At 40.0% G+C, this 17,366-nt stretch overlaps 1 protein-coding gene across 2 annotated transcripts in view; it reads right to left on the bottom strand.

The window, feature by feature from the left end:
* The window catches only part of BCKDHB (branched chain keto acid dehydrogenase E1 subunit beta), a 223,853-nt gene that overhangs the window by 83,277 nt on the left and 123,210 nt on the right, over positions 1 to 17,366 (bottom strand). Inside the window, exon 9 of one of the 2 annotated variants that reach the window (XM_054722299.1) lies at positions 11,975 to 12,286. The exons of the other annotated variant lie outside the window; for it this stretch is intronic. Coding sequence (XP_054578274.1) covers positions 12,170 to 12,286 — 117 coding nt within the window. The 3' untranslated portion in view covers positions 11,975 to 12,169. Of the gene's footprint in view, positions 1 to 11,974; positions 12,287 to 17,366 lie in introns of those variants that run through there. 2 annotated transcript variants of the gene reach the window in all.

Here is a 17,366-nt window from a genome sequence, read left to right as displayed (position 1 = left end):
TACTCATAGCATAAAATTGAGTTTTTGTTCTGTGTCAATTCATATTCTTTTACATATTAGTTTTGAAATATTTATATTATGTCTCCACTCACTTTTATTTAGCAGCAGAGTCCAATAAGTTAATAACTCAATCAAAATTCTGTGCACAGCTTATGTTAAAAATATTTTGTAGGTTAGATTTGAGGGTTAATAACTCCCTATCATTACTTAAAAAATTATACATGAAAGCACAAACCATCTGTTGATGTTGGTTGCTGCAAACACTATAAACAAACAGAAATACATAACAGGAAAATATGGTCTTTAAGACACTAAGAGTAGTTTTCCATGAGAATAGAGAATGTGAGTGATGCTTGAGAACTGAGGCCTGGAGTGAGAGTTGTTGTCTCTTAATTGTACATAATCTCCTTGGTTTATACAATAAACATATGGCAGAAGGAAAAAAATCTAAGCACAGAAAGGACACATGATTCACCTCCCTACAGCAACAGATTGTTTGGAAATTATGAGCATTTGGTTACAAATATTATCTTAATAGAATTTTGCATTAGTCATATATCTCAGTGACAGGCCGGGTGTTCTGGAGACATTTTAAATAAGTTTATACTATCGCTTAACCTTGAACAGGACTCATTAATTCATAATTACCTTGCAAGATATCAATTAAGCTATTTGTTCTATTTGCACACACGTACCTGAAAAATGGCAGGATTATTTGTAAAAGACTCACAGTTACCATGGCTATTTAAATCTATCAGATAAGTCTAACTCTAATTAGTTGATAGATATCTTTTTAACAAAAGGAGAGCTAAGTTTTTAAATCCTATCTAATAATAGACAAATATGCAAATTGACCATACCTCCGACACGCCCACAAGCCACGCCCATCATCCAATCAGAGCGAGTATGCAAATTAACCCAAACCAAGATGGCTACAGCGACAGAGAGCAAGGTTTCCTAGGTAACAGAGGAAGCCAAGCTTTCCGCCTGCTCTTGCCAGGCCTAAGCCTCCACTCAAGCTACAAAGTTTCAATTATAGAAGGTAAACAAATTCAAACAGAATGGCGGCAGAATGGAGCTTGAGAGAGCAGGCCAGGGTTGCCGCCAGCAACAGGGGAAGCAAAGCTTTCTGCACACCCTGGCCGGGCCCACCCACTTAAGGCAACAAAGTTTCAATTATAACCCCAACACAAATGGCAACCGGCCTCAGAGGGAGCCCCAGGCTTGGCTCCACTCAGGCTACAAAGTTTCAATTGTAGAAGGAAAATAAATTCCAGATACCAGGGCCTCCGCTTGAGTTGCCAGGGGGCGTGGCCCGCCTGCAAACCACCACAGGCCCCTCACTCAGGCCGCCCCACACCTCAAGGGAACCCCCACCTGATCCGGGACATCCTTCAGGGCAAACCAGCTGGCCCCCACCCCTGTACCAGGCCTCTATCCTATCTAATAAAAGAGTAATATGCAGATTGATCATCACTGCAACACACAATATAGCTGCCCCCATGTGGTCAAAGATCCTGCCCCCATGTGGACACAAGATGGCCAGCAGGAGAGGGCAGTTGGGAGGCACCCGGCCTGCAAGGGAGGGCAGTTGGAGGTGATCAACCCTGCAGGGGAGGGCAGTTAGGGGTAACCAGGCCGGCAGAGGAGGGACGTTGGGGGCAAACAGGCTGGCAGCAGAGTGGTTAGGGGGTGATCAGGCTGGCAGGCAGAAGCGGTTAGGGGCAATCAGGAAGGCAGGCAGGCAAGCAGTTGGGAGCCAGCAGTCCTGGGATCGGGCCTAAACGGGCAGTCGGACATCCCTCGAGGGGTCCCAGATTGGAGAGGGTACAGGCTGGGCTGAGGAATAACCCCCCTCCGTGCAGTGGAGATGCTCCCTTCTCTGTTTCACTCCGGCCGCAGAAAGTCCTATTCTTGCAGGAATAGGCCCGAGGAAGCCCTATTCTTGCAGGAATCTTCCTGCAATGGGCCTCTAGTCTATATATAAAAGGCTAATATGCTAAGTGTCTGACCATTTGACCGGTAGCTATGATGTGCACTGACCACCAGAGGGCAGGCGCTCAGCATACATGCATGGAAGCATGGAACAGAATGATGAATCTCAGAGGAAAAGGGGAAGAGGGGAGGGCAGGAAGAGATTAACCAAAGATCTTATATGTATACTAGAGGCCTGGTGCACGGATTCGTGTACCAGTGGGGTCCCTTGGCCTGGCCTGTGGGGATCAGGCCAAGTCTATGTACCGGACCTCCAACATCCCCCCAGGCATCCCGGATTGTGAGAGGGTGCAGGTTGGGCTGAGGGACCCCACGGGTACACCCGGCCTCTAGTCTGAAATAAAATTCAAACAGTGCCCACTCTAAGAGTGTCACTGATTGTTAAACTGTGGGTTCCAGAAAGCCTATCAAGGACACTCAGCACATAAATACCTTGACATCACCATAACTATTTGAGGGGTCCTCCCCCACCAGGATATCTGTTTACAGAAGAATAACCAAACTCCCAAAAGGGAATTTATCTCTCTTTTCTTTCATTCACTCCCTTCTTTCAATCACAGTCTTTATGTTAATGACTCCCAGATCTGACACTGGGAGTCATGGCCTCTCCCAGGTATCACATCATGGACACTTCCTGCTTCCCCCATATCCAAAGCTAGCAGCAATCTCTCATCACCCCAACTCTACCCCAAACTCCTCTCCTTCTCCACTCCACCTCTTGTATTCCCAGCCTTGGTGAATGCACCCCCATTGACTGGTACTCAAACAGGAAGCCTGGGTACTGTGGGCTCATCCCCCTCCCAAGTACTATCACTGTATTGTGCACATAACTGGCACTTGATCCAAATGTTAAATATGAGTCAATTTTTTTCAAACCATTTTATAATTGATAAGCCCAGAGAACACTAGAGTTAAAAAACAGAACAACAACAAAAACACAGCAAAGAATGTAGTACAGTATAAAATAGCAGCACATTTGGAAGTGTATCCATGTTAGAAATATATATTTTTTAAAAAATCACAGGCCCCAAAAGAGCCAAAGCCCTAGGACATGACTTACACAGTGAAAAAGATGCTGAGATGACAGATAATATTGACCAGCTGGGTGCTAACTCTGAGAAAAGATCACTTTCTTTAAAAATCAACCTTTACAGGCAAGGCTATCTCAAAGTACTGAAAATAAAATAAAAAAAAAAACAATATATATAAAAGAAAAACAGAGTACAATGGGGACAGGTAGTAAAAATTAGTAATAACAGCCTAACACTTACATTGAGTTGAAGTTTGCAATGTTCACATATTTTATCTAATTTTATTCATATATATATATATATATATATATATATATATATATATATATATATTATTGATTTTAAAGAGGAAGGGAGAGAGAAACATCAATGATGAGAGAGAATCATTGATTGGCTGCCTCCTGCATGCCCCCCACTGGGGGTCGAGCCCGCAACCCAGGCAAGTTCCCTTGACCGGAATCAAACCTGGGACCCTTCAGTCCGCAGGCCAACGCTCTATCCATTAAGCCAGACCAGCTAGGGCTAATTTTATTCTTTAACAAACTTTGAGGCAAGTAGGTCTTATAATTACTGGGCAATGATACTAGTACTTGAAACCCCACTGATAAAACACTGGAGTTTTTAATAGCAATTTAAGAAGAGCTATAGATCATTCCGAATGTTAAGTAGTAGAAAGCATCAAAACTACCCTGACAAGACCAGTGTTCAAGTGGTCCTCATCACCCCAGACTTCCACTAACACAGCTGTGAGCAGCAATCCACAATGGTGATTATCCAAGGAGCTGCTATTTCAGGAACTGAACAGGGGTCACTTCAAGAGCCATTTCTAGTCATTTTGCATGTTTAACAATAGAATTTGGTCATCTTCTGACATCCTTCCATAGAGACTTCAAAAGTACAGACAGTCTGCTTTATTGTTATAAGTGAGTCACTGTCTGTTTGAGATAAGATTCCGGAAGGTTTAATAAATGTAAAGATATCCAAGTGAATCAGAGAGGAGTCAGTATGTAAATGTTGACCAACAGTTTCCCCTCTATATCTAACTAACATCAGCTTACCTATAACACATCTGTGACAAACTAACAATTCTGTTTATAAAATACTAGAGGTCTGGTGCACGAAATTGGTGCATGGGGGGAAGGGGGTGTCCCTCAGCCCAGCCTACACCCTCTCCAATCTGGGACCTCTCGAGGGATGTCTGACTGCCCATTTAGGCCTGATCCTACTGGGCAGTCTGGGACATTCCTCCCACAATCCAGGAATGCTGGCTCCCAACTGCTCACCTGCCTGCCTTCCTGATTGCCCCTAAGCACTTCTGCCTGCCAGCTTGATCACCCCCTAACCACTCCCCTGCCAGCCTGATTGATGTCTAACTGCTCCCCTGCCACCCTGTTGGCCCCCAACTTCCTTCCTCTGCTGGCCTGGTCACCCCTAACTGCCCTCCCCTGAAGGCTTGATCGCCCCCAACTGCCCTCCCTTGTAGGCCTGGTCCCTCCCAACTGCCCTCCCCTGCTGGCCATCTTGTGTCCATATGGTGGCAGGATCTTTGACCACATGGGGGCAGCCATCTTGTGTGTTGGAGTGATGATCAATCTGCATGTTACTCTTTTATTAGATAGGATAGAGGCCTGGTGCATGGGTGGGGGCCAGCTGCTTTGCCCTGAAGGATGTCCCAGATCAGGGTGGGGGTTCCCTTGGGGTGTGGGGTGTCCTGGGCGAGGGGCCTGTGGTGGTTTGCAGGCTGGCCACGCCCCCTGGCAACCCAAGCGGAGGCCCTGGTATCTGGGGGTTTATTTATCTTCTACAATTGAAACTTTGTAGCCTGGAGCGGAGCCAAGCCTCCTGCTCACTCTGTGGCCGCAGCCATTTCTGTTGGAATTTATTTGTCTTCTACAATTGAAACTTTGTAGTCTTAAGTAGAGGCCTGGGCTGGCCAGGGTGTGCGGAAAGCTTGGCTTCCTCCATGGCCGGGGAAGCCCAAGCCTCCCTCCTGCTCTCTCTGTGGCCGTAGCCATCTTGGTTGGGTTAATTTGCATACTCGCTCCTGATTGGCTGGTGGGAGTGGCTGGTGGGTGTAATGGAGTGATGGTTAACTTGCATATTACTCTTTTATTAGATAGGATGCATGGATATCAGCCTGACTCGTTACCATAGTTAGGCCTGTGAATGACTGAGTACTCTCCTGTGGTGTAGTAACTCAGGTTTAGGCAATATGATTCAAAAACAGTATTTCTGAAATATTATCTGATTTCATTCCTACTGAGACAGCTTCTGCTTTGGCAGACAGGCAGATACAACCAAGAACAAAAACTTTGTTGTTCAGTTCTAACTTTCCAAATAAAAGTTAGAATTTTTAAAATTAGATCAGTAGAAGCAATTATTTTAAAACCCACTTTCTCTATTGCAAGAGTTTGAGAGAGAGGTGGTATGTTTTGATGTTGCAAAAGCATTTGGCTTGGAACATTTAGAATTGAGAGTTTATATGCAAGTTACTCAGGTTATGGAAATAGCACAATATGATATTAGAGCAGTTTTCCTGGCTCTGGGAAAAGAGAAAAATGTCCGATTGGCTGGTAGAAAGAGGTAAGGACAAAAGTGTCTAACTGGAGTTTAGACATTGTCTGGTCTTTGAAGGTATGTGTGTGTGCACACGCGCACGCGCACAAAAGTGTGTGTCTGGAGTAGGATGAACAGGAGACAGGGTAAAAAATTTAGATGGATTGAGGGTAGCTACAAATATTAGGGGCTGGTGCCTATTTCCTATCTAAACCCTCTGGGAGAACCACGTTGATGGGTCCTCCGAGTCAGTGCTGGGTAGATACAACAGAGCAGCAATGATGGGGAAATTTGCCAGGCAGAATAGGATTGAGAGCTCTGAGCCTCCCTGTCTTCCTGGCTACAGTGGGATGTCAAAGAGATCCGAAATATTCCCATGGCCTCTCCCAGGGAAGTCTGATAAAGCTTTTCTTGCAGCAGTGTGGTTAGGGGGTGGGCTGAGCAGGGAGAACTATGGGGCCAGTCGATGGATCAGCAAGCAGTCAACATTCTATCTTAGGCCCCAAAATCACAATAAGATGCGTCAGTTTTTAATACAGCGATAGGGGATAACACGAAGGCAAAGGCCAAAGCCCAAGCAGGATGAGATACACAGGAAAGACCAGGAGGCCCAGGAACAACGGATTACATGGATACCTCCCTTCTCACAATGCTCCCCTACACTGAGACCCCATCTGGAGTATGTTGTGGTGGCGGTGAGGGTAGGGATGGAGAAAGAATGAGCACAACAGCCCTAAGAAGGACTATGAATTTTGAAGACTGTTACATCTTGCATTTTACTGAATATTTACCCCTAAATGCTAACAAAATGTTAACTTAAAGTAGGAATATATAACATGTTTCCTCAGTATGAGCAGAAAAGGAGGTTCCAGGTTTAGTTACAAAGAAATAAAGTCACATTTCTGCACATATTGCTTAACAGTGTACAGTTTTTACAGTTTAGAGAATCACAAATTATTTTAATGTCAAGATTATCTTACAGCATGATTCCCACATCCTTTATTCTTGAAAAGATATACTCATTTCTTTTCCTCTTAATTCATTACAACTAACAAAGAAGGGCCATGACATGAAAGTGCTGTTCCTTTTTCATGGCATTCTTCTAACCCAACCCAGAAGCCAATACTTTGTGTCCAGAGTATGGAGAGCTGTACACTAAGGAAAAGTCATCTGCCATTCCAATTATTCCAATTCTATTAGACTCAACTAGACTCTGTAATTGATAGCACAAATAAAAAGGGAATGAGAAGTCAAAATGATCACCATCATGCTGTTACCAAGTGTCTAAGTGTTGATCACATGCAGTGGTAGACCCAGCAAGAAAGGAACCTCAAAATGCCACGAATGAGTGTGTCCCAGTCTCCAGCTTTATCTACATTTTGTTTATTGGACTTTTTGGAGGAATCTTTTCTCATTTCCTACAGAAAATGATTCTTGATTTTACTCCAGAAAACTCTCTTACTAAAATTGTTATTTATTCCACCTCTATGTCCCCAAAGCAACCTTTTTAAAAATATATTTTTATTGATTTCAGAGAGGAAGGGAGAGGGAGAGATAGAAACATCAATGATGAGAGAGAATCATTGATTGACTGCCTCTTGCATGCCTCACACTGGGGATTGAGCTGGTAACCTGGGCATGTGCCCTGATTGGGAATTGAACCATCACTTCCTGGTTCACAGGTCAACACTCAACCACTGACCCACACCGGTTGGGCCCCACACAACCTTTTGCTTAAACACTTTCTTGGCATCATCAGTAAAATACTGAAACTGTTGGATCACTTGACTATCTCTCCCACCAAGACAGTGTTAGCATCTTTAAATTGCCAGACTCTAATTCGTTGACCTTTTGTGTTAATATGGTAGGCAAGCATGGTTAAATACTTTACATACATTATAATTCAGTTCATCCTCAAAATAATCAGAGGATAAGGACTATTATCATCTTTACTAGAGGCCCGGTGCATGAAATTCATGCACGGGGTTGGGGTATGTGTCCCTCAGCCCAGCATGCACCCTCTCCAATCTGGGACCCACCGGGATCGGGCCTAAACAGGCAGTTGGACACCCCTCTCACAATCCAGGGGTAAAGGTAATCTCCCAATCACTTGCCTGCCTGCCTGCCTGCCTGCCTGCCTGATTGCCCCTAACCACTTCTGCCTGCCAGCCTGATCACACCCTAACCATTCCACTGCCAGCCTGATCGACACCTAACTGCTCCCCTACTGGCCTGATTGCCTCCAACTGCCCTCCCCTGCTGGCCTGATCGCCCGTAATTGCCCTCCCTGCTGGCCATCTTGTAGCAGCCATCTTGTGTCCACATGGGGGTGGCCATCTTGTGTGTTGGAGTGATAGTCAATTTGCATATTACCGTTTTATTAGATAGGATTTCAGAAATGAGGATATGAATACACAGAGAGATAGAATAATAGAACTGAGAATCAAACTTGGGCTGTTTGAGTCCAGAGTAGATGCTCAATAAAGTTTGTTAAATTAAATTGAACCCAAGCTGTAAAAACTATGATTCAGAAATTCAAAGTTCCTTTCTTCCAGATACTGCCTTTGGTCAGCACATTTAGTAGTCCATGAGAATCCAATTAAAGGAACACTGTATCTTTTGTTTAAATAATTTGTCTGTTGTAGTACAGATGTCTTTCTTCCATTGCCATATTCCTTCACTTTTTCCAAGATATCATTATTTTCTTGAGCCAAAAATCATAATGTAATGACTTTTGTCAGCTTCCACAAGGCTAGCTTTTTGGTAGAGAAAAAAACTAATTCTTTCCATGAGCTGTTAAAAGACATTATCTGTTACTATTATAGTCGATGAACACACATAAAGCACAAACCACACAAACAAAAGGCCTGTTATCCATTTATCCCTCAGAACAAAGACAAATCTGTTCTCTATTTAGATAGTAACAAAACAAAAAGATTTATGCCTAATTCTTTTAATGGTAATTTTAACAGAGCTATTTTTTTTATATAATTATGTTGGAGCCCTTCAGGATTTGATTTATGAGCAACCCCTTTTAGAATCACTATGGGGTATTACCTCAAAAGGAAGCTTAATTTTCAAACATGTTTTTGAAACCACTCATTGCCTAGCTATTTCTTCTTATCATAACATATAGCGTTAGTTATGCTATTTCATGGTTCAAGATATATAATTACACACGGCAAAATAACCTCAAAACTCTGCCCTTCCCTCTCTACATCTCTCCAGTCTCCACTTTCATCTGTCATCCAACACCTCCGTCTTCCCCAAATATCCATACTTCACATGTGTTTCCCAATTACAGTTTCTCCAACATAAAAACCTAGTAGCTTCTATCATTTGATAGACTCAGGTTGACAGAAGCAGTAATCAGAAAATAGTGTTCTTTTTTCATAGACACTTCGCTTATTATATTTAGAGTTTATAACTTCTCTCTGTCACAGTATACCGAAAAAAAGCTGAGTTGTTCATTCATTCTTATACAAATTTATCAAAATAGGCAAATATAAACACATGCTTCATAATTCTAATTTCCTATACTTACACTGAGATCCATTTAAAGTAAGATTTTTTTAAAATACAGATACTTGAGAACTTGTCTCACTAATTGATAGCTATTGGCAGGCAATGCTTAATTTAGCCTGGTGTTATCCAGACATGAGGTTAAACTATTCTTTCTATGCACCCTGAATCTTTCCATATCAGATATATACAGATATATAGATTCCACGCCTATCACCTCATCAATGAGCAAAGTTTGTCATGAACCAGGGGCTCCAAATCCTTAACCCCTCCCAAGTGGGATACTCCTGCCTTTGGGATTATACCCACTGACATTCCAGCCTTCATGTTCATGCTGGAGAACAAAACATAATAACTTTTGCCTGGAAATCAGCAGGCTCAGTATCACTCCAATATCCCTGTACTTCCAGTTGGGAGTCAGTGCTCGGTCATGCTTCCTTTTGCTTAGTCTCTTTGTAGCTATATTTTATCCTGTCATCCAGTCCTTTAGTGACTAGAATCTGTCTAGTTAGTCTGGTATATGATATATGGAGTATATGGTATTAGAGCCCTGATGTTCCATGACTGAGTCCTTTTCCCTTAACCCCTGATCAAGAGATAGAATGCTTTGCCTGTTAAAGAGATGCCAATCTCAGCCCTGGCTGGGTATCTCAGTTGGTCTGAGCATCGCTGCACGATATACCAACATTGTGGATCCAATCTCTGGTCAGGACACCTACAAGAATCAACCAATGAATGCATAAATAAGTGAAATAAGAAATCAATGTTCTCTCTCTCTCTCTCTCTCTCTCTCTCTCTCTCTCTCTCTCTCTCTCTCTCTCTCTCATCAATAAAATTTTTATAAGATGCCAATCTCTATCATCTGCCAAACCATTCTCTACTGACCCTTAGCTGAATACTCAAGACCCCAGATCTACCTTTACCCCTGTTTGACTTGGGTCTCTGGACACCTACCCAAATCGCATACTTTAAGTGTTCTCTTCCTTTTAGTATGAGACCTCATTACCAGTGGACTATCTCTGAACATCACACAGATTCTTCAAGTCCACAATTACTATACCTTAGGTCTACTAGAGGTGCTACTTACCCCCTAGCCTAATTGATCATCACCACACACATCACTCATAGTATCTGCTTTCAGAATAAGTAGTCACATTCTGTAGGCCTGGGTGACTAATGAGCAGTGAAACCAAGTACTGTACTGTTCAAATTCAGTTTTGAGAAGGGGTTATTATTAATATTTATTCTGAAACAACAATTATGCTGGGAAAACTGGGATGTGTAGTCATTCTACAGAGGATTGAACAAAGGGTAAGCACATGACAAAAAAAAAAAAAAGCCAATTTGTAGGCTGGCCATCAACTTTAACCTGTGAGGTTTATTGGGAAGATGATTTGATCAACATCACCATTTGCAATTTAAAATAATATGTATAGTTGAATCAGAGCCAAAGAAACCAAGATGATTAAGAAGCTGGTAAGTGGAAAATGGAGAAACAAATGAACATCAGCAAGAATTAAAACCAGCTTGACAAAGAGTCCTAAGACCTGGCTTGACTCCGCCCCAGACTCCCATTTGACCACCCAATGCTATCTGGACCATGACTGAGCTAGCTCTCCTGAATTCTAGTTCTTAACATCAAAGTTGATTGAACAAAATGTAGTCCTCAAATGAACTTTCAATTATCCTTCTGGAACACTTGCTCTTATGCACCCAATCCCATTTAACAGGACCATCATCTAATTATCATTGTGTTCCCAAGTTTCTTTTCCTTCACGTCACTTCACTTCCCTCAGTCACCAAATTCTGGGACCTGCCTCACACAGCTATAAAACCAGGCTCTCCTCTCCATTCTTACTGATGCTATTTAGTTCAGTCCCTCAGTATGGTCTCTCCATTTTAGGAGCCTCTGCCTTCTCCAAATTGCCCTTTCATTACTAATCCCTTCAAACTCTATATAACTCAGTATTCAATGATAATGTTCCTCTGGACCAGTAACAGCAAAAGAAAACATAATAGGAAAATACAGGTCCTATTCATCAGAGTAATTAAACCTCTAAGGTATCTATGAATAAATTTAACCAAACATGAATAAGGAGTTTGTGGGGAAATATGCAAAAGATTATTAGAGAACAAAGGTAGGCCTGAATAAATGAAGAGATAACACATATTCATAGAAAGTAGGAATCATATTGCCAAAATGTCAGATTCCCCAAATTATCTACAAACTAAATGTAATTCCCATCAAAATGTCAATAAGTTGTGTGTATTCACGTGTGTGTGTGTGTGTGTGTGTGTGTGTGTGTGTAACTTGACAAGTTAATCTTCAAATTCCTTTAGAAAATACAAAAGACAAAAAATAGCCAAGAAAATGTGCAAAGAAGAGCAAGGTGAGGAAATCTGTCTTACCAGATATTATTATAAGGCTATATTGTTAAAACAGTAAAGTACTAGTGAAGGACTTTTATGAGATGCAAAGAAGCAAAACAGAAAGCCCATAAACAAACCCATGCATACATGAAATTTAGAAACTAAGATAGTGCAGGGTCAAGAATAAAATAGGGTTCCCATTGTAAAACCCACTAAACATATCAGATGTGATTAAAGGTGATTAGAAACCTAAGCCGGAAAGGTAAAACTTTACAACTGTTCAAAGAAATATAAAAAATTTATTTAAACTTGTGATAAGGAAGGATGTGAGACAGAAGAATCACAAACTATAAAAAAAAGGTGAATGAATCTGACCACAACAAAATTTAAAACCTTTGTACATTAAAAGATACCATTAAAAATTTGAAAATTCAAGCCACAGACTGAGAAAAGATACTTATAATATACATAACTCCTAAAGATTTCTTATCCAGAAAGTATAAAGAACTCCACAAATTGATTTTTAAATTTTATTTTTTGCCAATAGAAAAATGGTAGAGAATTTATAGAAGAGGATCCATAATGGCTAATACACTTATAAAAAGATGTTTAACTTCATTAGTAATTATGGAAATGCCAACTTGAACCCAGTAGAATACCATTTCACACAATCCGTTTCATCAGGACAGAACATTTCACATGCTGCTGGTGAGTGTGTAAATGGTACCACCATATTGCAGAACATTTTGAAAATATCTATTAAAGTTGAAAGCACAGATAAAATGTGACCAAGAAGATTCATTTCCAAGCATCTATAAGAAAGAAATAGTGCATATATGAACAAGGAAACACAAACAAAAATATTCCCTGAAACACTGTACATAATAGAGAAAACTAGAAGACTTAAATATCCACAGATGAAAGAACAGATAAATCAATTTTGAGATATTCAAACAATAAAACACTAGCATTACAATAAATTAGAAAAGGTATATACATATATGTGAGCAAGTCACTCAAAAGTGTACTCATACTGGACCATTCCCATTAGCTCTTATTTATCAACCACCTCTTTAAAATAAAGAAAACAACATTCTCTTGAGCCTATTTCTGCCATCCTACATAGTAAATACTATTTATCTTCACCTCCCCTTGCCAAAAAAACTCCTTGACAATTTTCTATTAGCAATTTTCAATTTTTCTCCTTTTATTTCCCTTCAACACACCTCAGTCAGGTTTTCTCCCTAATATTTCACTAAAATTTTTTTCAAATTCACCAATGATCTCAGTACTCATCTACAGATCCTATCAGCATCGTTTGGCACAGCTGACCACATGCTCTTCTTCATTTGGCTACCAGGATTTCATACTGCCTGGTGTATCCTACCTCACTGATCACTCCTCAAGTCTCCTCTGCTGATGCCTTCTCTTGCCCCCTAAAGGCTGGAGGGTTCCAAGGCTGCCTCTCTCTCTATCTGATCTCTATATATTACACTCAATCCCTTGGTGATTGTATCCAGTCTCATGGATTATACCACCTATATGCTGATGACTCTCATCTCAAATGTATATTCCCAGTTCAGAACTCTTTCCCAAACTTCAGACTCATATAAGACATATGAAACACAACACAGTCAAAGCTCAGTTCCTTATCTTCCCTCCACAAAGCATATCCTTGCAGTCATCTCATTTCAGTTGGCAGCAACTCCACCATCCAATAGCTCTGGTCAAAAAGTTTTGAGTCATCCTTGACTCCTCTTTCCCAATCCCTACATCCAATCTGTCAGTAAATCTTATTGTCTCTGCCTTTAAAATCACCCAGAATCTGACCACTTCTCTCACCACCTCTATTCTTACCCACTATGGTCCAAGCCACCATCATGTCTCTTCCAAGTTGCCACAATAATCTCCAAATTGATCTCACTGACTCAGTCCAGTGTATTCCAACACAGCAACATGATCAAGCCTTTTGCAATATATTACATCATTTCACTCCACAATAGCCCGCCTTTCACTCAGAGTAGAAGCCAAAGGACTAACACTCCACTCTCCAACCTCACCACTGACTACACTTGCTGTCACTATCAATGCTCCAGCCACATGAACTTCTTTGGCGTTTCCTAAGTACACGAGGCACACTTCCGCCTTATAGTGCTTGCACTGACTTTTCCTCTGTGTGGAACATTCTTCCTCCAGGAGTGACATTCTGAGATGTACACTGCCTCTACACCCTGGCATCAACATCCAGGACTGCAGATTCAACACAGAGGAACCAATTTCCTTTCTCAAAGGTGGTCCATAATTACCTGTTGTTTATTGAATAATTTAGAGATAATCTCAACACCCATTTCTTATTTTTTTAAAGTGTTAGTTTATAAAAACATACCAACCAAAACAGAACTTTAAGAAATACATTTAAGTTTTATAATATACTTCACCTCAATATAAAATGTTTTCTAGCAAATGCTTTCCTTTCCCCTATTTTTCTTTTTCATTAATTCCTTCCTTTCCTTAGAGCAGTCTCCTCCAATTGATGGAGATGATCCGAACCTTTTCTCCTGATATAAACAATTATGAACAACATATTCCAAGAACTTTAGCTTACTAATTACCTTGATTTTCAATTTCTGACCTGTGCTAGGAAGTTGAAAGGTTGCACTGTGGTTAAGCATATGATTTTAGACTATGAAAGCCTTAAGTTCAAGTCCTAGGGATGCCAATTTACTGGCTTACGGGAACATGGACAAATTATTTACCCTCTCACCTATACATAGGGGACAGACAATATAGGTTTCCCCACATATCCAAAAGAAGAGTGTTCCTATGAAAAACCTTTTGTAAGCTGAAATGGTGTAAAACAAAGAAGCATTTAGCATTAATTTATATGAAAAAGTTTTCATGTTCCCAAACCCAAAATATAACCTACCAAATCATACCAAATACCCTTAATTACATTCAGTTTTACGCTAAGTATAATACCTTTATGAGCTCTCTTAAGCTTTTCTGATACCTCAGTACACATCTTGCTAACAGCTGCACAAAATAAATCGAGATAAAGCACAGATGGGCACAAAGTTCAAAACTATGGTGGCTGGATGCTGAGTATGGTCCCGGGGAAGAAGCTTGGTGGAACACCCTGGCAGCTCAGGGTGCACGCTGCCCCTATAACGGTTCACTGGAAAACACTCTGAACACTATTTTGGCTTTTCACTTCTTGTCAAAATTAAAAAAGCCTCTTCAGATTTCTTTCGGTTAGCAAAAACAGGTACTAATTTTGTAAAAGCAAAGTGGCATAATACAAACTTTTGAAAAGCAGGGAATACCTGTAATATTATTCACCCTAGAGGGTGACTGTGAAGAGTAAATAAGGTAATAAATATAAGGTGCTTAACAAAATTCCTGACACATAATAAATGCTAAGGAAATATAAGCAACAATTATCACTAAATTTCATGAATGATTTTTCATGAGCTTGATACTATGAATAACTTCGTGACAGGCACTATTTTCTACAACCAGTAGGATTAATGAGCAAGGGTTCACTAGAAATCACCTACACAGATCTTTTCCAGACGATGTGGTGTGTGGTAAGAATAAATTTAACAGAATATCTTCTGTCCCAAATTGTTAGAATCACTAAATTGCAGGGCAGGTTTAGAAGGAACTTTATACCTGGTCACCTTGTTCAATTATTCAATCAGCCAAATACTTGATTATCTTCATTAACAGTCCTGTTTCCAGCCGATCTCTGAGCATTCTGGTATGAAGAAACTCATTATTTCCTTAGGCAGCCCATCTGTGCAGAAGATTCCTCCTTACCCTGAGCAAAAACCTATTGCTCTAAATCCTCTATTAAGCACTCCTAGATTTATCTGCCCAAACTATAAGGAAAAAAATGAACTTTCCATCAACTAAAATCTTCAAATATTTATAAAAGCATTTCAATTCCCTTATAAAGCATTCTCAAAATGAAATATCTACAATGCTTTATACAATAACATGGCTTGAATTTTTTCAGTTTTCTGTTGGTTTTCTCCAAAACCCATTCCAATGCATCATAATTCCTCTTAGAGTAAACATCTATGAAAAAAAAATTTTATTTCATGTTAAATATTGACCTTAGAGAAACATAGATTTGACTGCAAAATATTATATATTTTCCAAGAAGTGTTAATGACGTCCATTACAGAGTGCCAAATAGAGAATATGTCTTTTAATCTTTCTCTTTCTAGATACAGACTCACATACATGCATACATACAGATAAATGAAACAGCACAGATTCTGGAGCTGGACTAACTGAGTTCAAAGCCTGGCTCAATTTTTATGTGAGTTGGACCAGTTATTTAATCTCTCTATACCTCAGTATTTTCACTATAGCTCCCTAATGCTGACGTGGTAAGGAATAAATGTAAAATGCTTGAAACAGCCATACAGTGAGAGCTTTAGCTTTTTTCCCCATATAAATAACAGAGAGCCTTGGGCTATATATGGAAATATGAAAGACCAGGAGACCTAAAATTACATTTACATTCATAGATTAAATTATTTTTCCAGATAAACAGAGACCTATAGTTTGAATTAAATTTAAGTAAATGTATATTCTGAACAGTGGACTTTGATTTTACACTTCAAATCAGTTCAACACTAACTGGTCACCTAAAAGTTTGTCACTTGTTAAAGCACAAATTTGTATAAAACAGCCCTTCTTCCAAATACATCTTGGTTAAGCTGGGAATATGCATGTAAACAAATCACTGTAATATGAATAATGCATTAGTTACATAGATAAAGTGCAACAGGAACACAGCAACAAAACATTAAAGATATAAGGCAATAATGCATAGCCTAATTTTTATTTAAAAAACAACAGAACATCTAAATGGCTGGAGAACAATTGTTTTGAACATTTTTAATAAACTAGTATTAATAAATTAGTTTTACATTTCACATCCGAACTTGAACGGCTGCAAAACCAGCCATTCCACATGGAGCACAGGTTAGTTGTCTGGCTAACCAGCACAGCCTGATCTTACTCTCAACTGGACACTGATACCAGGTTCCATGGCTAAACAAAGCCATTTACATCTGCATGGCATGGCTGACCAGCGGTTCCCAATGCCAGTGCTCATGGAAGCATCAACTCCCAACACAGAATCACAATTAGTTTTCTAGTTGTAAGCAATGCCTACTTTCCTCTGTCTGTTTACAAATCAATGTAATTAGTTAGTCACCACAGAACACAACTGACTGTAGAAGAAAAATTGAATATATTAAAGCCAAAAGATATTGTAATGTCCATATTCTAAAGCTCACTCACATTGGTCTTACAAAAGGCCTATGGGATCTCAATTTGTATACAATACCAACTCCAGGTCTCTCTCTCCTAATTAAGCAGAGATACAAAGAGAAAGAAAGAAATATAATGAGAAAGAGATATTGCTTGATAGCAAAGGAGAAAAAAGACCAGTATAAAAAACATTTTATCCACACATCACTGAATTCCTGCACTTTGACATTCAGAGTACTAACTAGGCAGAAATCACACTGTCAACACACAGCCCACTCAGGATGCTTTGTTTTAATTAAGCTGTCAGATTCCTCTAATCTGCACCAGTTCCAAACCAGCTGCTAGGCACCTTGGGGATGTGGGGAAGAGAAATTGGTGGCATTGTAGATAAAACACCAAAGACACAATCCATGAAAGAAATAACTGATAAGCTGAACTTCATTAATATTTAAAACTTCTGCTCTGCAGCATAGTGTACCAAGAAAATGAGAAGACAAGCCACAAATGGAGAAAATATTTACAAAAGGTACATCTGATAAAAGACAGTTATCCAATATATATATAAACAACTCTTAAAACTCAACAATAATAAATAATCCAATT

This window comes from Eptesicus fuscus, chromosome 10, assembly GCF_027574615.1.
Source record: "Eptesicus fuscus isolate TK198812 chromosome 10, DD_ASM_mEF_20220401, whole genome shotgun sequence".
In the NCBI taxonomy this organism is placed as follows: Eukaryota; Metazoa; Chordata; class Mammalia; order Chiroptera; family Vespertilionidae; genus Eptesicus; species Eptesicus fuscus.
This window is presented reverse-complemented; position numbering and strand designations above follow the sequence as displayed.